This window comes from Cupressus sempervirens, chromosome 11 (assembly GCF_028749045.1).
Source record: "Cupressus sempervirens isolate cs-2001-9-10 chromosome 11, ASM2874904v1, whole genome shotgun sequence".
Classification (NCBI taxonomy): Eukaryota; Viridiplantae; Streptophyta; class Pinopsida; order Cupressales; family Cupressaceae; genus Cupressus; species Cupressus sempervirens.
The window spans coordinates 821,985,346-822,007,914 of NC_143128.1; the positions used below are offsets into that span (position 1 = coordinate 821,985,346).

General features: G+C 38.7%; 1 protein-coding gene across 2 annotated transcripts in view; it reads right to left on the reverse strand.

Annotated features, from left to right (window-relative positions):
• Positions 1 to 22,569, reverse strand: part of CYP59 (cyclophilin 59) — a 272,359-nt gene that overhangs the window by 177,204 nt on the left and 72,586 nt on the right. For both annotated transcript variants that reach the window (XM_089811494.1, XM_089811493.1), the window contains exons 4-6: positions 10,594 to 10,644; positions 10,412 to 10,503; positions 10,010 to 10,109 (exon numbers count right to left, since the gene is read on the reverse strand). In XM_089811494.1, the coding sequence (XP_089667620.1) occupies positions 10,010 to 10,109; positions 10,412 to 10,503; positions 10,594 to 10,644 (243 nt within the window). The remainder of the gene's footprint in view (positions 1 to 10,009; positions 10,110 to 10,411; positions 10,504 to 10,593; positions 10,645 to 22,569) is intronic.

Consider the following 22,569-nt stretch of genomic DNA (forward strand, 5'->3'; position numbering starts at 1 on the left):
ATCAACAAAAATAGCAACCTCAATGTATTTAGATGAATAATAATAATAATAATTCACCCATCTTGCGAAAACAGGTGAAGAAGCATCAAAATCAAAATCTAACAACACCAAAGTGATCTTGATGATGAATGAACCTGACGGGGTGACTTACTATAAATAGACGCTCCCTCCAAGATTCTTGGAGCTCAAACCAAAAGCCCGAAATAAAAACTAAGAGCATCACCCAACTCCTCTAACTCAACTGAGCTCATTGGAACCAACAGATTGACTTACTATGAATAGTAAGTCCCTCAAACAGAGCCAAAACACTCCATAGGCTGTTGGAAAGCCTATAACCACACAAATGAGACCCCCAAATCCCACTGTCAACTCACAAGGGTTGCGATGGTGAACTGACCTAACCAACTGCAGGAACCTACTAAAAATGGGGACATTACAAAGAGATGAAGGGAAGGGAGGAGTCTGTAACTTCTTCACTCTATTGAAAATTGTTGCTGCAATGGAGATCTTTACCTCCAATTTTGCTATTGTATTAACAGTTGCAGAAGATATTTATGATAGTATTTGAGATAATATTATATGAAGAAACATGTGTCATGTGAAGAATCATGTGTTTCGAAATATGAAGAGACCTTCGGTTGTGATATGAAGGGTCTTTCAATTCTATATATATATATATAAAAGATTGCCTTGTGTGAATGAAAAGCATATCAAGTGGAAAGAGTCATACTTGAACTTCTATTATTGACAAAAGAGATTTTTTTTGGTGTGGATGAGTTTTCCCTTGAGTTGAAAGGTTTTCTTAGGATAATTTCTTGTGCCCTTGGTGCCTATTTTTATTCTATTTTTCTTTATTGCTGATATCATTATTTCTGGGCAAAACACTAACATGGTATCGGAGTGGGTTAGATAACAGCATTTAAGGAAGTCTCTTCTCACTAGCTCGTCCATTTGTTGTGAATTTCATAAGTGTTTTTGGCTATCTGTAAGTGTTGGAAATTGGTAGCTGCAATTGAGTTCTTACCCTTCTGAAGATTACCAATAATTTCTACTCTATGTTTATTCAGAAAATTCATTGTCGTCTATCTTTCTCAAAGCTAATATGCTTTCCTGTTATTATTCATTGTCTTTGTGATGCCTCTCTTAATGTTGGTGTATCTCCGATGCCTTTCCTCATGTTGGTGTATCCATATGTTTAGTCAATATATTAGCTTGCAAATTATATATTTTCAGTTTGGATCTTTGGACCGCTTTCTCCTTAAACCCCCTTTATTCCTCCCCTAGTCTGCAATCTATTTATCGTTTTCTCCTTCAGCTCTCTTCTCATCTTGATGATGGATCATAGGTGTGATCCGAAACGTTGATTTTAAAAGATTCTAACACAGTCATTTCCAAAAACAACAGTTTATTCAGCTGGTCATGAGTTCTTCTCAAGTTGGTTTGTGAGTTCCATTTTTAGCTTATTCGAGTCATACTCCTAGCTTATTTTATTATTTGTCAATGATGACATGGCACCATTCTCTCTTCCATATCATCATTGATTCAATGGTCATTCCTTTACGGTGATTCGTTTCTTTATAATGGTAAAAGATGTACCGTGAACAAGTTTTATTTGGGAAGAATGAAGAGTTTTATCATTCTTTCTTTTCACATATTTTTCTCTCTTCCTTCATGACTTATGAAAAAGTAGGTGTTTTGGGTATTGCATGTTAACGGATATTCTGAGTATTGTAATTTCTGAGTTCTCAATTCTGGAGATTATTGCTGGTTAGCAGATACTGAGTATTGTAATTTCTGAGCTCTCAATTCTGGAGATTGTTACTGATCTTTCCTAAAAGTCTGCAGGGGTGTTAAACTTGTTTTCAGTGAGCTCTCTACATATAAGCTATTTGATATTTAATTCTGTAGTTTGTGATACCATTTGTTTTCTGTATACTTCAAAATCAAAGAAATTATAATTTGCCTATGCTGTTTTGTCCTCTTCTGGCAGCGTTTTTTTTCCCGTTTGTAACCGTAAGTGGACAAGATAATTATCCACCACTGAATATTATATTTCTATGTGTCATATTTCTCGACAGAGATTAGAGCAAGAATGTTATATTATACTCAACTAAGGATGAGAACCATCTTCTCCCCTCGATTTGTCATTTTGTAATGGTGGTGCTCGGAAATCAGAGTTTTATTATTATTGTCAGTTGATTTTTTTTGTGTGTGCATTGTTGGTTGGAGTATTAAGAGTGATTTTCAAGTGCTGTAGTGTGAATCTTTTTTAGAGGAATTTCATATATTCTATTCAAATATAGAGGTCATGTGCATTTAATGGAGTAAAAATCTGATGCCTTTGGGAGAAGATTTAATCAATAATTATCTTCTTTTTTGATGTAGCATCCTGCCATTCAAGTATATGTTATTTGTCAGTTTTGGAAAATATATTTTTGTTTACATTATTATTGATATTACTGCTATGTATCGAGCATAAAGCTGACCATAATATGATCACTTAAGTCTTGAAGGAAAAAGCCAGTGTATAGTGATATATGCTTTCTTGATATGTATGTAATATCGTCAATCTGTTTTTTTGGTGTATTATATTTTTCAGATTCATTTTACAAGCTGTCTGGGTATTATATCTGTTTTTGTGAAGCTATGTTTCGAAGGATCACTACGCTTATTGATTGATCGTTGCATAGGATTAAATCATAAGCAACAATATTTTTTACAGATTTCTGTGTTTCTATTCTAATATATTTATGCCTTACTGGATTTCACAGCAATGATGATTTGGTGTCATCTCTGTTGGGTCTACATGGAAGTCGGTGTGTTTCAAATACAAGGAAGCAGTTTCTTTTTGTAGATCTCACTAGAAAGAGGTAAGTATTCTATGATTATGAATTTCTTTTATATAACTGGAAATAGTGTATGTTTTTACACTGATCTCTATAATGAGTTGACTTTATGAGTTATTATTAATCTCTCTTGATTGCATGACGGATCAGGAAGCAATGAGATGATGAGAGATTATATGTAAAGCAATGCAGATTGTATGGGTGCGCTGCTTGTAGTCTTGGACTGAATTGATGATGCATATCTTCATTAGAAGAGAAAAATCATATACAAGAATTGATCTTTAGAGGGAGACTATTCGGATACAGAGGGGAGTTGCATCTAATTCTTTGCAAGCTTATGTGGCAGTGTAACTGCTAAAACTCCCTGGAATCGGCTATCTTATTAAGGTGATCAAAGTCGTCCCTTCTGAGAGAGTCTCTATTGAGATAGAATCTCAGCCATTCTTATACATGTTAATGAGTTTTCCTCTATGATAGAGAAGTTCAAGGTGAAATCCTATGTTAATGAGTTCTTCTCTATAAAGGGGAAGTTCGAGGTGAAATCCCTTGTTAATTAGTTCTCTACAAGAAAAGTTCAAGGTGAAATCCCTTGTTCCACCCTCTACAAGTAGTTATGATGGATCCACTCTCTACGAGTAGGCATGGTGGAAATCTCAATTACCGGGTACTGCTGTTTAGGCCTGGGTCCTGGTAATGGTACAATTTTGGTACTGGTTCTTCCGGGGTACTTTTGTTACAAATGTAAATGGCGGAATACTTGAATGAATTAATCAAAGATCAAACTGATCTATACATACAAAGAGGAGAATCGAATAGAATAAAAACATTCTATTCTAGACTACACCTAAATATTAGAAACATTATAATATTTATAGAGATATAATAAGATACAATAGTGAGCGTTAAAAAGAAACATTACGGTTATTTTAATACCCCCCCTTAATGCTCAATCTATTTACTACACCAATAGATCCCTTGAATTTAACAAACTTGTCAGGACCAAGGGGTTTTGTGAAAATATCTGCTAATTGCTCTGAGGTAGGAACATAGCGTAACTGAATAGATCCATCTTCTACTAATTGTCGGATGTAATGGAAATGAAGCTCTATGTGCTTGGTTTGTTCATGAAACACTGGGTTCTTGGCAAGTTTGAGTACGCCCTGATTGTCTGAAAACAAAGAAGTCAGACCTGCCTGAGGAATATGCATATCTGCAAGCATTTGTCGGAGCCAAACTGCTTCACAAGTTGCCTTGGCAACTCCTCTATATTCTACTTCTGTAGAGGAGAGTGCATGTGCCTATTGCTTCTTACTGGTCCAAGTAACTGCTGCAGATCCGATACTAAACACATAGCTAGAAGTAGATTTCCTATCATCAACTGAGCCGACCCAATCGGAATCAGTGAATCCACTGGGCTGAGGAGTAGTACTCCTTGTGTAAAGAAGACCATAATCTGAAGTACCATGTACATAGTGTAACACACGTTTCGCTGCAATCCAATGATCAGTCTTGGGGTTTGTCATGAACCGTGACATGTAGCTGACTGCAAAACTGAGATCAGGTCTAGTAGTAGTAAGGTAGATGAGACTACCTACTAGTTGCCTGAAGAGTGTTTCATCTACAGGAGGAGAAACAGATTGTGCGGACAATTTCAGACCAGTCTCCATAGGAGTGGAGGCAGATTCGCAATCCTGCATTCGAAACCTATCAAGCAAACTTCAAGCATACTTGGACTGAGACAAAAAAATACTGTTGTCAGTCTGCCAAACCTCAATACCTAAACAATAATGAAGCAATCTGAGATCTGTCATATCAAAAGTTCTGCATAGATCCTATTTGATTTCTGAAATCAAATGTTCTGAATTTCCAGTAATGATTAAATCATCCACATAGACAACAAGAAAAAGAATATCATCACCAGAGTGTTTAATATATAGATTACTGTCTGACGGACTATGCTAAAATCCTTGAGCAACCAAGTAATGATCAATCTTTATGTACCAAGCCCTAGGGCCTGTTTAAGACCATAGAGGGCCTTTTGGAGTCTACATACTTTGTGTTCTAAACCGGCAACCTTAAAACCTGGGGGCTACGTCATGTAGACTTCTTCCTGTAATTCACCATTGAGAAAGGCGCTCTTCACATCCATCTGATGAACTTTCCAACCATACTGAGCTGCAATTGCAAGAAGAATGTGAATAGTGCTCATCTTGGTTGTCGGTGCAAATGTCTCCTCATAATCAATGCCTTCGCGCTAGGTGAATCCTCGAGTAACAAGTCTTGCTTTGTATTTGTCTAAGGTACCATCTGCATGGTACTTGACCTTATAGACCCATTTACAGCTAATGGGTTTCTTCCCGAGAGGGAGATCTGAAAGAACCCAAGTGTGGTTCTTTTGAAGACTCTGAAGCTCAGCATCCATTGCTTGTTCCCATTCTAGAATTCCTTTGGCCTCTGCATATATCTGGGGCTCAGGGATACTATGGATGTTGGCCATAAGAGCTATATTAACTGTGTTGTGCTGAAGGCTCTTATTTCTGGAGGTTCTACCCTCAATGAGTTCATCAGGACGAAGATCACTAATCGTTTGAGCCCACCATTTTGGCCGAAGAGTCGAGGAGCCAATATCAGATGCTATCGGAATAGCTGGATGAGAAGCAGGAGCAGGAGTTGTATTATCTAGAAGTGACTGAGCTGGTGTATCAGTAGCATCAAATAACTCATATAAAATAGAAGAACACAAGTCAGAGATTGCTGAAGACTGAATCTCGGAATGTGGTGGGGAGTCAGAGAGCGAAAATGGTCCAAATTCCTCATCAAACACAACATCACGACTGAAGATTTAACGATCAGTATTTACATCAATCAGTCTGTAGGCCTTATGTGTGTGACTGTATCCTGTAAACATAAGTTTCTGGCTTTTGGAATCCAACTTAGTGCGTTTGGCATCAGGAATCCATACATATGCCAGAGAGCCAAAAACTTTCAAATGGTTGATCCTAGGTTTGCGACCAGACCAGGCTTCCTCAGGAGTCTTATGATTAACTGCAAGGGTGGGTGACTGGTTAAGAAGGTAGACAGTTGTGGATACTGCTTCTGCCCAATATTTTCAGGGAACATTTCTATGTTCTAGCATAGCCCTAGCCATTTCTGTGATGGTACAATTTCGAAGCTCTACAACACCATTTTGCTGAGGGGTGTGAGGTGTGGTGAACTGACGTCTAATGCCATGAGTAGTACAAAAGGCAAAGAAATCAGAAGAACAGAATTCCCCCCCCATTATCGGTCCTAAGAGTACGGATGGAGGAACCAAACTCTTTTTCTACTAGAGCTTTAAACTGCTGAAATACAATAAAGGCATCTGATTTTTGCTTAAGAAAATATACCCACATCTTGCGACTGAAATCATCCACAAAGAGTAAAAAATACTTGTTCCCAGTAATAGGAGTATTCATAGGACCACATACATCAGCATGGACTAGCTGGAGTACTCTATATGCCCGCCATGATTCACCATTCTTAAATGGTGTCCTATGTTGCTTCCCTGCTTGGCAATCTCCGCAAACGCGATGGTTCTGGGTCTAAATATTAGGTAGGCCATGGACTAAATTATCCCGAGCAAGTTGTGCTAGATATTGAATGTTCAAATGACTGTATTGCTGATGCCAGAGACTACTGAGAGCGGATGATTCAGCGATGAAGGCATGCTCAAGGGAATCGCCTGAATCTACAAGCCTATAAATACCATGATCCTCAAGACCGAAAGCAAGTGTAGTGCGAGAAGCACGATCAATAATCGAACACTTATTTCCACTGAAAACGACATCCAACTGAGGAGAGTGCTTCATAATCTGACTAATAGACAGAAAATTATGATTCATGCCAAGAACATAACATACATTGAGAAACATGAGTTTTCTTCCTCCACACTGAATCTGAACATTGCCCTTGCCGACAATATTGTATTCTTCACCGCCTCCAAAGATTACTGAGTTAGAATAGGTAGTGAATTCAACAAACCAATCACGCCTAGAATTGATGTACCAAGCAGAAGATTTCACATGATTTGCAGGTATGTTGGCCATAAAGGCATGGTAGATAGATTCTTTCTGCTCTAAGTGTTGGGCAGTATTGGCGTGCTATTTAATTGAGTCCGACTTCTGATGCTGCTGATACAGATGCTTATAATATGTGAATATTTCAAATGGCACAAACTTCGAGGTGAGAAAATGAAAGACCCAGAAAAATTGGAGTACCCAGAAAGAACTCGAAAAACCTAGAAATAAAATGTTGTTGAAATTCGGATCCGCTGGCTCGAAAATTGAGGCACAAAAAACAAGGCACCCACAAAAATTTGATGAAGACCCATTTGAGATTTCAAAAAACCCACCAAGAATATGTGATCAGAAAAATTTTCCGAAGTCGAGTTTTGAGCAGAATAACAGTCGGCAGCCAAAAAGGTCAAAAAGGCAGAAAAAAGATGTTTGCAAGTGGAAAAAAACAACAAAACCCAGCAGCTGAAACGTGAGCAGAATATCCAACAGGGATAGACAGACCCGTTTTTGAAAAAAAATCAAAAAATCCCACTTTTTGAGATGTGGATGTGAACAGATTTGAAAAAACGACCTCCAAATTTGAAAAAACGACATTCTGATTTGTGACTTACAGACTAAGCCACGGGTTTCCAAGAATGCCAGTAGCTGAAGACACAATTTTTCAGTCGATTTGCACAGAGGGTTTAAACCCTAGCTTTGATACCATGTTACAAATGTAAATGGCGGAATACTTGAATGAATTAATCAGAGATCAAACTGATCTATATATACAAAGAGGAGAGTCGAATAGAATAGAAACATTCTATTCTAGACTACACTTAAATATTAGAAACATTCTAATATTTACAGAGATATAATAAGATACAATAGTGAGCATTAAAAAGAAACATGAAGGTTATTTTAATAACTTCATGGGTTCTCTTTGTGTCCTTCATAGAAGGACACACAACAAATGTGGGTACCTAGGAAGTACCCCAAGGCAATAGGTTAGTTGATGTATGTATTTCTGATTTGTTCATCAGCATGCACTTTGCATTAGCTTTAGATAGTGTCTTCCAACAGCTTGCTAATATTATTCAAGTTAAAATTGGTCTATGTAATGCCCTTAGTTTATGACAGTAGTGAACAGCAACCTACTTTGATTCATTTGATGGTCATGGATTGATTTTTTTATTTATTTGACGATCTTAGTATATTATTGTTGATCGATTGTATAACCCAGCCAATAGTTATGTTTGTTGATCATGTTTGAATTGATGTCAATTTGTAATGGATGTAATCTGAAACCATATTAGTAATACAATTATTTATTTATAATTTTTTATTGCCCAATATGGATTTATGAGCATCAATCTTCTTTTTGTATTTGTAACTTTGATGTTGAAAATAAATACATACATATATGGACAAACCCGAATCCGCAAGGAGGGAAAAAAATTTCGTACCCACGTATCCGTACCCAAACCAGAACCCAAATCAGCAACTTAGGTGGAAATGCATTCTTCTCTGGGACAAGTCTGAGGTGAGAGCCTTCATTCCACCCTCTGCGAGTAGGTATGGTGGACCACCCTCTGCGAGTAGGCATGGTGGACCACCCTCTATGAATAGGCATGGTGGCAATGTTCTCTTGGAGAAGCCTGAGGTGAAAATTCTCATCCCACCCTCTGCAAGTAGGCATGGTGCATGTCATGTGTGTGACTCCATGACTTTAATTTTATGCTACTACAGTGAATCATGTTATGTTGAGATAACATGTTTTAATAAGAATCTATGTGATGAGAATTCAACATTGACATCTTTGGTTGCAGCTATGTGTGTCTGCCATTCTTGAGATCTCTCTCTTGCTAAGAGGGAGTGTTGAAGATTGCAACTGCAATAGAGATCTTTATCTCTGATTTTGCTATTATATAAACAGCTAGAGAAGATATTTATAAGAATATTTGAGATAATATTATATGAAGAGAAATGCAGCATGCGAGAATCGTGCATTTGGAAATATACAAAGACTTGTATGAATTGAAGAGACCTTCGGTTGTGATAAGAAGGGTCTTGTAATTCTATATATATACATGATTGCCTTGTGTGAATGAATAACATATCAAGTGGAAAGCATCGTACTTGAACTTCTATTGTTAATAAACGAGATATTTTTCTAGTGTGTCCAGGTTTTTCCCTTCAAGTTGAAGGGTTTTCGGGCCCAGTCTCTGGCTCACCCTACGTAAGGGCTGGATTAATCCGGTTCCCAGTTGAGCCTAAGGAATGAGGCAGTCTGCCTAATGGGCAGTCTCTGAAACCGGTAAATCTGGTTGATCGTATCTCTAGTGTATCTGGGTTTTTCCCTAAAAGTTGAAGGGTTTTCCCAGGATAATTTCTTGTGTCCTTAGTGCCTATTTTTCTTCTATTTTTCTTTATTCATTACTATTGGTTATCATTATTTCTGTGCAAAACATTAACACACTCAACCAGTTGATGTCTTTGGACAGGTCAAGGTTGATTCAAGAAGCACATTGCCATTTCAAAGCAACAGCAGCTAGATATGGTGAGCAGAGGGGGAAGCAGATTTGAGAGCAGAACATTTAATTTCAACACAATAGAACCATAATAACTTCTTAAATACATAAGTTCTTTCTTGCCTCATATATTCTAACTTTATCTCAAACTATTAAATAATTTCCCAACCCTATGAAGTCATTCAATGGTAGGGCCGCTGTTATGACAACAACATAGGAGACAACATTAAGCTAGTATACACCCATAACCCTGAATTCCTGTTTCAACTATATATTGTGACTAACTAAGAAGATCATAATTATATTGTTTTATTTTATCTCAAATTCCTCCATCAGATGATTACATAGTTTCTTTTACTCCCACTAATTTGCATTATAGTGTCCTATTTTCTCTGCCCACTATTTCAGAAATTCCCTACTCATTATAGTTACTTATAAGATTCCCTACTCATTATAATGTAAGTACCCAACAAATGCTAAAATCTTGGACACATAACTTTCTAAGAGAATCTTATAGTAACCTAGTTTAAGACAACCAGTTTGAATGATGAAAAGTGTAATGAATTTCACCAATCATGTTATAGCCAAGTATACTCACTTCTCCAACTGGCATTTGCTCTGGCGAATTTACTGGAATAAGCTCTCCAAGTTGTGGTGGGTCATCAAAGGGATCATCCAATATATATGTGTGCTTGATTCTGCTTAATTTTAAAAAAAACCAACCTTTGCAATCAATGTAAAATCATAAATTCCCTTCAATGTATTTCTGAAGAGCACCAAATTTTATTACTATTTTTAATAATGACGGAAAACATGCAAGGTAATTTATGTTGAGACCATTCTGAAATTAATTTCAAAAACAGCATATTTAAGAGACACAATGCAGTGCTAACCAATTTACCATGTCAATGGCAAAAAATAATGGTCCTTGCATTACGAAATCATCAAATCACTACAAATAGCATTAAAACACCTAGATGAAATTGCATGGATGACAAACCGAATATTTTTGTACGGTCGCCCTTTCTCATCGACAAAGGCTTCATTTATTCTCATTAGTGTATCCACTCCTTCTGCCACCTCCCCAAATACCTAGCAAGACAATTTATCTTCAGTAAATCCATTTCTAGCACAAAATCAATTTGAATTTGGATAGAACTCCAAAATCATGGTGGGACTTACTGTATGCTTTCCATCAAGGTAGTCCAGCTCTTCTCGCAAGGTAATGTAAAACTATCATTCAACAAGTAAAAGTCAAAATTTTACTCCAGGATAAGAAAATGGAAGGTTATTTTATGTGAATAAATAATAAGAAACCATAAGACTAATGGCAATCGAAGGGCTTGTTTGAAGTATCAATGTCATGCAGTGGTCTTGGGCAAAACAAACACCCAAATAATAAAGTATTGATTACCCATTAAAATTATATTAAAGCATATTTTGAAGAAACACAAACATGCAATTTAATGCATTTTTATTGTAATTGAAATAAATTAACTTCTCTGTAAAAATTATCATAGTCAATGGTATCTAATTTCTTAATGCATCCTAATTAAAACCAGTAAAATAACAAGAACAAAGTAGAATGGTACAAGGTAGTGTTTATTAGAATGTTACAACAAAGATGTTTATTCGTAGTTCTTACTACTTAGATATTTCAAGTTAATTTGAAGCAAACCAAATTTAATTCTTGGTAACCATAGCATACAAAGCATGTGCCTTTAAATGGGCTGTGAGAAGTTTTCCTTAAAATGAAGTAAATACAGAAGAGAAAAAGATGAGTTTTTATGCATACTTTCCATCTCCTACCTGGCAATCATCTTCTTTTACCAAAAGAAATTTAATGCTTAAGAGTTATCCAACTGGCAGTGCCACTGTTGACTGGCAATTTGGTGGCAATGGCAGTTGGAGAGTTTTTAGTTCAAAAACAAATGTATTGTATACATAAGTTGCATGTACCCATAAAGCAAGAGATTATATGGGCAAGATATGTGATGTTCCGTTCTTGTTGCTTCCTCCACAAAATGCACGGCTGATAACACTGAATGACTGTAAGGAAAGGGCTGAGGAGGGGGTGTACAGATGAAAGGAATAATCGTACGGATGGAGGGAAGGCAATCCATACTATAGGTGAGGGGTGACTGTACGACAGGCTGGAATGACAGGTGATACGGTAGAGAGGATTGGCAGACAGTTAGGCCATACGGGGAGTAGCAGAGTGTTGAGAGCATGGGGGAAATGGCAGGAGGCCATACGGTCGATCCTGGTGGCCATATGGTAGTCTTGGGGTGGCAGTACGGCTGGTTAGCAACCGTACATGTGTAGGAAAAGGGTCGTACAGAAAGTTGGTGCACATACAGAGGAAGTCCAGTCCTGTGGATGATGTTGGATGTGGTGTACGGTGACGGTGGTAATGCAGTACGGCAAGGTGAATGCAGAGAAGTTCAACAATGCAATTTGTAATGCAAAATGCAATATACTAAACACAAATAACTTGCATAAAACCAGAGACGAAATAGATACACACTGGTGCCAAATAATAATGATATTCCACTTACAAATGATGCTCCGATTTGCCAAGTACGAGCCAAGAAGTACATAGATGGAATAGGGTGGATTTAATCCCATCGAAACCGCGCGAGCCAAATAGGGAAGGTCTTTCACTTCCAAAATGGTGAACTACAGAGAATCCCAACTGGAATTCTCAATACAAAGAAATAATCCAAAATGCATACCTACAACTACCTACACATGGTGCTTAAATATTTGTCGGGAAATCCTTCCGAGGGTGTACAAAGATAGCCAATGGCCATACTTACCTATGGAAACAATTAAATTAAAAATGGGTCAGAGATATATTAAATCAATCGGCCCATTGACAAGGTTTAAATAAATACATTTATTTTATGACCGGGACATTACAAGATATAGCTACCAAGTGAAAGGTGACTAGGTAAAAATAAGTAGAATTTAAAAACATATGTCAAGGAAAGCACAAATCAAAATTGAAGATAAATGAATATAGACAAGACAATATTAGAAATATGGCCAAATTTAAGGAAAGAGAAGAACTCAGGACTCTTCAATCGTTACCCTGGTATTGCAGTGTCTTTGGTGGGTAAGGGCCAGCTTGCACTCCACTCTCTATTTGTCATTCCAACAAAGATGGCATTCACCTTGGCCACCAAGATGCAGGTTTCAATATTCACCTGAGGCATTGAAATTACTGAAAGGGAAATACCTCTCATTTGTCATTCTTTAGGTGGCATTAAGTTGCTATTGAGGTAGATTAACATTTGTCATTTTTTTTGTCGTACTACGCTGCCAGTTATGTATGCTACCATCCCTTTTAGGTTTGTCTTCTCCTAAGTTACTGATTCGGATGCGAATGTGGGATTTTTTTAGGGGGGGGGGGCGGTGGGGAATGCAGATGCGTGTACACACACACACACACACACACTTATAAACATATTTTAATTGGTGACTTGCAAACAAATAAGAAATCTGGATTATGCCAATGCCCAAGAATGGTTGATTACTAACAAATCTGTTTCTTAACAGCAATGACACCTTGAACCAAGACATCCAAATACAGTTCAAACAAGAAATAGAACCAGGATGTTTATTAATATGTAACTCATGTCAATCTGGGCTGTATGTATCATTGGATAACATGTAAATACCTGCCCAGAACTGTCAACTGCAATAGAGAACTAGATGCCCAACCAATGACGGAAAGTTTGAAGTATTAATAGTTTGGCCAGCCACAACACCATAGACAAATCAATTCACAGTCTGCCTGGACGTATTTGCACAGCACACCAAACTGGAAGATCTTCAATCCCATATTTTCCCTCTTTAGATGCCAGCACCGTCAAGTAGAAATACACAGAATTCCTTGCCTGAACGTGTCCACATCTGGGTGCCTGTGGGTGGCATCAGGTGCAATCCACAGGGCTTCCGGATGCACCAGGCATCCGCACACACCAGCTTCCACATCCAGGGTTGCTGAGGACGAATCAGTATCTGAGGTCTTCTCCAATAAAACCCTCTTGATTGTCTTAGCCCTACTGTCAACCTACTAATGACAATAGTGATGGCTAGTCAATTCTCATAAATGATGTTTGTGCTATTATTCTATGTTGCCAAATCCACATCCCTATTGAACAGAATCCCTACTTACACCATCCAATTCAGCTAGGACAAACCCAGACAAGCCTGTCTATCCTAACAATGATTTAAAAGAAAAAGAAAACATTTTATTAAAATATATTTTGATTCTTAACCACATAAGTCACATCTAAATCGTATCACAAACCAAAACCAGTTCTTTGTGGCTCATTTCTATTGCAAAAAAAAGGAGATGATTTAAAAACAAATACAATTGCAAAAAGGTAGATGCAAGCGTTCATTGGCTGCCAAGACAATCATAAAAGGATACTTTTGCAAATAAGGGCGTTTTTCTTTCTTTTTTTCCTCAATTTTGTTTTAAGTACCACACAAAAAAAAATTGCTTTGTTTTACACACATGGAGATAATTTAAAAATAAATAATTGCAAAATAGCATATGCAAGCATCCATTGGCAGCAAAGAAGATCATGAAGGATACTTTTGCAAGGAAGGTTCTTTTTCCTGTTTTTAACTCCATTTTATTTTATGCACCGGAAAAATAAATCTTTGCTTCATTTTTCTCTGTTTCTCCCATTTTTCTATACATGTGAGCTAGGCTTTATATGTATTTTTTGTTTTAAATTTTTTTTCTTTTGTTATAAATGTGTGTATATAATTTCTAGCCATAGAAATCAGTATCACAATGGCAGCTAGTTTTAGCTCCATAGCTTCACCCAAAGTGAAAACGTGTCTGAGTTCTCTATGGTAATATGTTAATATGATACAACCAATTCCAAGTGGGGGGTGTTATATTTGGATATGTACAGGATATAATGTTAAATATTCAAACTCATATAGTCAAGTGAAAGCCCATTTGAGTTAAATACCTAGGCAAGGCCTTAAAGCTTGCCCTGACAAGAATGGCATATCTATGCCGTTGGAGAAAATGATACCATATATTATGGAGCTAGAGCAAGTAGATGAACTAGTACGACAAATCAGATCACCTTGATGATACATGTTTTGTGACACTCACCAATGCAAAATAAAATACCAAGTGTTCTATTCTCTCTTGAACAAGGAAGCCCTAAATGTTAAACAATATGTAACTATGTTTAGACTACAAACTAGCGACTTTGTGTTGGATATAACTTGGTAAAATGATGTGAAATTGTTGGTAACACACAAAGGGACTGACACAAGTGTTATTGCTTTATGAACTCTTTTCCCTCAAATTATGAATGATTTTTCAATATAGCTCTGCAACTAATCGTAACAAGGGTTTTCAAATAAAATGCAGAAGGAATGTGTAACATACAGTCCTAAACTGGTCTAATTTTTTGTTAGATATTTTAATGTGTATTCTGAGGATGTTTGACGAGAGGAGATAGAATAGGACAGATTTATATTGCGAAGAAATAACAAAAATAATATACCGAAAACCTTTGATGTTTAAGCTTAATCGTCCAAAGAGGGCATGTGTGGAGCCGAGCTAGTGTGAAGGCAAGTTGTGAGGTGTAGTGTTAGGCTAATGATCCCGGTGCTATGCATTTACTCCGGATCGAGTCCCACCTAGATTACCACAAACCTTTTTGGTGGTATGCATGCTCGACACCTGCAAAATTACATCAATCGAATAACTGAGAAATTGTCTTCACTGGATGACTTCAAAATCACACACGTTCATAGACAAGGCAACAAGGAGGTTGATAAGTTATCAAACTAGGCATCAACATTCAACACACATGAAATCGTCCTTGACGGTTTTTGATACTTAGGAGTGGATGAAGGAAATCAATTGTAATCATTAATTTCCTCACATAGGCTGTAAGCAACAAGAATTCATTAATTGCAGCAGTCCTTGGCTTTATGTCCGGTTTAAGGTGTGAATGCTAGGTAACCTCTAGCGCTCAGGGCAATTAGTAGTGAGCTCTTCTTTTCAGTTTTTACGATTTGGTATGTGAGCTTTGTAGTGTTTATGAATATGGAGACTTCATTTACCCTCACATGTCCCAAACAACAAAACCTTACCATGGGCAAAGCACAAGAAAGAGAATTGATAAGATGTTCAAGGTTGTTGATAACAAACTCTCAAGGAGTGTTATGATTCTATTGGGAAAAATGTTTCACCAAGTGGAAAATTGACATATAACCAACACAGACATCTACTCAATGACAATGGCATGGGCATTACGATTGGGAGAAGACAAAGCCATTATTAGGTTGATAATGGTAACAATTATTCCTAGAAAGGCATTGGGAGGTTTAGATGAAATTTTAGAAAAATAACCCAGGACTAGGAATCAATTTGGGTGACAAATACAGTGGTTTGCAGAAGATTGAAGGATGAAGTTCACTCCCTATATGTGGAGGTTTGATGAAAATACAAAACCAAAGGTTTAGAGAGGCTCAAAAGGAATGGTCGACACTTAAGATGGTACTACTGATACATTTCCTTGATGAATCCACTAACAAGATGAAATAAGCTTCAGGTTGAAGTGAGAAAGACGAGGTAAGGCTGGAAAGCAGTTCAAGACATTTTTCAAGGATGGTAACTCATAGCGAGCCTCTAAGGTACTATAGTTAGTCCGTGATGTATGTGGTCCAACAAATACTCCTTATGTTATTAGGTGCAGGTGTTTCTTACTTACTGCTGATGATTTTAGTACAAAAAAGTGGGAGAACTTTCTTAAACAAAAATCAAAGGTGTTTATTGTATCCCATAAGTTATAAGGCCTTATTAGCAAAGTGTTTGGTTGTTATATTACATCTCTTTAGGTCTAATAATTGGGGAGGGGGAATTTTATTCTTCTGCTTTCTCCACTTTCTGTGATACACATGGCATAAAATCTTAGTTAACCACCACATACACCCCCCAACAAAATGGCATCATACAGCGTTGTTTACCGTCACGGGTAAACAAATTTAATGCATAATAGAAAAGCAAGGAATGTAACACAAGGTTTCATAGAACTAAACTACTTATTCCCTTAATGTTCATGACAATACAATACGAGATAATGTACTTCTGATTGCTATCTAATGTCGCTCAGGCGGTGTACATATAGCAACCGTCGTGTCCTAACTACCTTCGGTACCAAACAACTTACACACATTAACTAATACTATCACCGAAGGTTACAAACTGTTCCCGAAGGTTACAAACAATCCTGACAACATCATCCCCCCCAAAAAAAAGTCATCTTCTAACCACAAATACAAAATAGGGACAATGTTGAATACATATATGAAAGACAAGGTAAGAAGAGTGTGGAGGAAGCGTCCCTAGAACTATTGGTTGGGTTGTAGAAGCGTTCAGTTTCCTCTTCAACTGAGTGCGAATGTCCCGATCTGCTTGTATCTCTGAATCCTCCTCACCTACCTCCTTCAACATCAACGTGACTTCCTATAATTCAGCCTCCTCCTTTTCATATACTACCTTTGCTACCTCTTTTTCCTTCATTGCCCCTACCAGCTATTGTTCCACCACACTCTTACCCTGCGTGACTGCCTCTAGCTGTGCTATCAGTACTGCGCACTCCACTTCCCAAGCGGTCTGCTAAGTGGCTAGTCGTGTAGCTATCTCCTCCTAAGATTTCTTTGTTGCTACCCGAGCCTCTTCCCTAGCCTTCTCTCATCGCGCTACAAGCACTCTCTCTACAAGCAACCTACCTCTATCCACTAGCTCGATAAGAGCATGGAGGTATGAGTGTACATCCTCATCCCTCCTATCATCTATTGGCATTTCAACCTCTGTCTACACCATAGGCTCTACTTCCCCTTCTAGTGCCACTCTACTCTATTCTCCCATCTCACCTAGCAAAGGTATCTCAACGTCTCCAGGGACATCATTGTCTAACAACATTACCTTTGGATGGAGGTCCTCCCTCATAGGAAACTGAATGGAAGGTCCTCGTGCTACAAGTGGAAGTAGTCGTTGTGTTAGGTATGCACTCGCTCAACCCAATGAGCTGCTTGTCCCACTGTTGCATGATGTTCCTGCTCTAGAATAGTCATGTCCATGCTCACCTCAAGACTACCTCCGACTCGATCAACTAATAATGCGATATTCACAGTCACCATAGTATCCGACCCAATCACCTCTAGCCGAGACCGGCTCTTGTGATCCACCTATAATCTCTCCAACTCGTCACATTCCCAACCACATCTTCAACTGTCTAAGGCATACTGGCAACTACTACACTGCTCTTCGTGGTCATGGTCAATACTGTCACCCGAGTGGTCTCCACCACTCCAGTCTCCTCCACCCTCAAGACCCTCGCCATCGTCACCATCAGCGAGGTCATATCTATGGCTGCTCTAACCTGACCAAATCTCGGAATAAGGGCATTGGCAGCAATGGGAGCAAAACGAGTCGTGCTAGACAACATGGGTCGTGGAAATAACAGTGGAGTCACTGAAATCACCTCCACCTACTCATCTTTGTTCTCTTCTATCTCATCGGCGTCCTCAAACATCTCCTACTATCTATATCCCCCGAACCTAAGCTGGCCTCTGCCTCTTGTCTGGACCTTTTCTGTGCTGCTTTTTGGCCGCCCGGCATGTCCAAATGTCGCTATCTCATAATAGGAGGTTCGTCTGCACCACAAGTACTATTTTGACCTCTTGCCAAAATGTCATGTGAAACCTGGTTGACCACATCATCCATAAGCAATCCAATCGCATGGTGCAGCATGTAGAACGTCCTATGATGAAGGGTCATGAATTCGTACATGCACCCTAACACTAATGTCCCCCGATCATAAACCCTTCCAACAAGTTATTCATGAGGGATACCTGTTAGCCAACTTTTGACCAAGTGCATCAAGCATCTCTAATGCCCATCTCTGATGAATGACCTCTTTATCCCTCTGCTCTGTGAAGCCTTGTTAAGCGAATCTCTCTCAACTTGTGTGAGGTTGTCTCGACAGATCAGCCAAATGTAGAAATCTTTCACCTCCGGACTCAATTTATGTGCCTTTAACTCCACTTTATATCTTTTCACTAGTAAGCCAAAAACTCGCCAAAATTCTGGCGGTGTGAAAGAAACTACTACCAGGTGGTCCATGTATGATATTGTGCTCCTCTTGGAGACACTATCGAAAGTTTCAATCATTGCGCAGAGAGGGCCTTCAAAATCTTTGATGCAGAATATCAACATTTGTACCATCCATTGCACCTACGAGTGCCTTAGGTTATCTTTAATAACCTAGATGTCTGGCATTACTGCACTCTCGAGCCACCACTTTCGACAATCCAACCCATTGAAACCTTCAAACATTATGTAATGTTCCCAATTTTAATTAATTTGGACCCAAGTTATTAATGTTTGTATTTAGGGGTTCCGATTGATTTAGTATATCTCGAACCTATTTTTATTTAATTGTTTCGTAGGTGTTGCTCGTCGGCTATTTTTGTAAACCCTCAGGATGTTTATCCGAAGGGTATTTAGCACGGCTTGTAGGTAGTAGTAGGTATGCTTTGGATTATATTTCTCTATACTGTGAATTCCTGTTGGAGTTTGGGAGTGTTCGCCATTTCGGAAGTGAAAGATCTTCCCTATTTGGCTCGTGCAGTTTCAGTGGATTCAACCCTCACCCTATTTCGTTGTTGCATGTAATTCTTTGTTCGAATTTGGCAAATTGGAGCATTCTCTTCTGCAATTATTATTCGTATTCGAGTCTCTATTATTGTGTGGATTTCATCAACATTCTGTATGTATGAACAAGATTGTGTCTCATATCCCTAAATGTGTGTTCTCTGTGCTGCACATTCCCCACATCGGTCAATAAACCATCATTCATTATTGCGTATTGTGGTATCCTAACATCACCGTACATTCACCTTCATTGCTCCTCAAATTCCACATTCCGTACACTATTCTTACCATGTCACTGTACTGTTCTTTCTTCTATCCGTACAGCCATCTTTCCATATCGTACAGCCTCATCTAGCATCCGTACAGCCATCCCTGTCATACCATACGACTTATAAATTTACATATTCCGTTTCATCATACGAATGTTCCCTTCCCACCGTGCGGCACATTCAGTAGTAGTCATACGGCCTAAAAAGGCCTCCGGTACGGACTTCCTGCGCCATCATTCCTTGACACTGAGACAGTACGGATCAATACATTCTCTTCAACAAAATACACACGCCATTGTTTTTAACATTGTTTGATAAACAGGAGGACAGGAACATTACAGAGGAGGACGGGAACATTACAATGGTATCAAAGCTGGTGATCTTGCCAGCCTGCTGGGATGATTGAGAGATTTTGGTACTTGGATCACACTATGGCCCTGAAGAGCAATGGAGAGTGTTGGTTGAAGGCACTACAAAGAATTGGCAAAGAGCTCAGTGAGAGTGTTGATCTTCCATTAGATATATTGGAAGTATGTTTGTGTTAGGTGGACCAATTACCTTCAAGATTTATACAAAGAATCCTCTCGCCAATTAAGAATGCCTTAAGTCAACCCAGGCTTTTGAGACACAATGACAAGGATAAAAGATTGGCAGTTGCAACATGTCTCAGCGAGGTCTTGAGAATTTCGGCTCCTAAAGCACCGTATGATGATAACACCGTGATAGAGATATTGCAATTGATAGTTGACAGCTTTCAGAGTCTTGATGACTTCAATAGTGACCCTTTTTGTAGGAGATCTACAATATTGGAGAATTGTGCAAATGTCAAAGTAAGTAATCTTCTCTTAGATCTCGAATTGCAAAATTTGGTCCATGATATGTTTCATCACTTCTCGGTCACCATCAAGGAAGACCATGATACTAAGATTTCAATTACTATGGAGAGTCTTATGATTTCATACATTGAGGAGATGGATGAAATATCCCAACCCATCACATCTATGTTATGGGCTGTTCGTAATCTTGAATGTGTCCCCTCTATAGCCGCATGTAAATTGGTCAATCATATTTTCGAGCATTGTGAAGAAAAACTAATATCTCATTTGCACAAGTGGGAGAAAATAGATGGCAGCAATAAGGACAATGCATTACACCAGAAGGAAGACATTATTATAAGGCCACTCCAAGAGGAATTGCTAAAACTTTCTTCTACACCAACCGGGGAAGAACACCAAAAAACTGAAGAAGTTGCTCGCATGGATCTTGTGAAGACATGTACAGATCAAGTTATACCGCTCACCAAGGTTGTTGCCGAAACTGTGTCTTTCACTGAAGCTATGTCCATCATCATGTCCTTCGTCAAGGTTGTATGTCCGTCATTGTGGTTGTATCTGTCACCATAGTTGTGTTTGTTTTCATCACCATCACCGTGGCCGTCGCCGTGTGTATCATCGTCACCATGTCTGTTGCAAAGTCCATCGCCATGTCCATCGTCATCATCTCTGTCAACGTTGTTGTGTCCATCATCGTCAAGCTTCTGTTAATCACTGTTATGTCCGCCACTGTCGTGTCTGTCTTTGTTGTTGTGTTCATCACCGTCGTCGAGTTTGTATTCGTCATCGTCATTGTATCCATCACCATCATTACCGTCGTTCTATTCGTCGTCGTCGTTGCGTTTGTCACCATCATTGTGTCAGTCACCGTCGTTGTGTCCGTTACCGACGCTGAGTTTCTGTCCATCGTCGAGTCTGTGTCCATCACCGACACCAAGTCTGTGTCTGTCACCGACATCGAGTTTGTGTCCGTCATCGAGCTTGTGCCCGTTGTCATCATCCATGTCATCATTGTGTCCACCAATGCAGCTACAATCGTTGAGACATTGCTCATTGTCGAGGCTCTATCCATCGTCAAGGTTTCAACCAGGGTTCTGTGTGCCGCCAAGGTTATATCTACAGCTAGAATTGTTGGGTTTGTACCAACATCAACGTCTGTGTGTATGACCATACCTGAAGAAATTGATGAACATGATGACATCGATTATGTTATGATTGGCATCCTTGGGATCCCGGTGACTCAAGATATGACAACATTTATATCAGAGTGGTGCATTGGAATCCTAATGGTGGTCTACTAACCTCAGTTGAATTCAATCATGCTCGTGACCCTGAAGAAGTAGGGAGTTTCCAGCAGATATGGCTATCCGTGTCAACGCACGGTTTGGGATCTTGGAGTTGCGAATTGCTTGAGGACAAGCAATTTTTGGGCAGCGAGGATTTGTAATGTTCCCAATTTTAATTAATTTGAGCCAAAGTTATTAATGTTTGTATTTAGGGGTTCTAATTGATTTAATATATCTCGGACCTATTTTATTTAATTGTTCCGTAGGTGTTGGCCACCAGCTATTTTTGCAAACCCTCGAGATGTTTATCCGAAGGGTATTTAAGCACAGCTTGTAGGTAGTAGTAGGTATGCTTTGAATTATATTTCTCTATATTGCGAATTCCTGTTGGAGTTCAGGAGTGTTCGCCATTTCGGAAGTGAAAGATCTTCCCTATTTGGCTCGTGCGGTTTCGGTGGGATTCAACCCTCACCCAATTCCATTGTTGCATGTAATTCTTTGTTCGGATTTGTCAAATTGGAGCATTCTCTTCTGCAATTATTATTCGTATTCGAGTCTCTATTATTGTGTGGATTTCATCAACATTCTCTATGTATGAACAAGATTGTGTCTCAGATCCCTAACTGTGTGTTCTCTGTGCTGCTCATTCCCCACATCCATGAATAAACCATCATTCATTATTGTGTTTTGTGGTATCCTGATATCACCGTACATTCACCTTCATTGCTCCTCAAATTCCACATTCCATACACTATTCTTACCATGTCACCGTACCGTTCTTTCTTCTATCCATATGGCCATCTTTCCATATCGTACGGCTTCATCTAGCATCTGTACAGCCATCCCTGTCATACCGTATGGCTTATAAATTTAAGTATTCTCTTTCACCATACGAATGTTCCCTTCCCACCGTACAGCCTACACCAGTTCCACCGTACGGCACATTCAGTAGCAACCGTACGGCCTAACCAGGCCTCCCGTACAAACTTCCTACACCATCATTCCTTGATACTGAGACCATATGGATTCATACATTCTCTTCAGCAAAATACACATGCCAT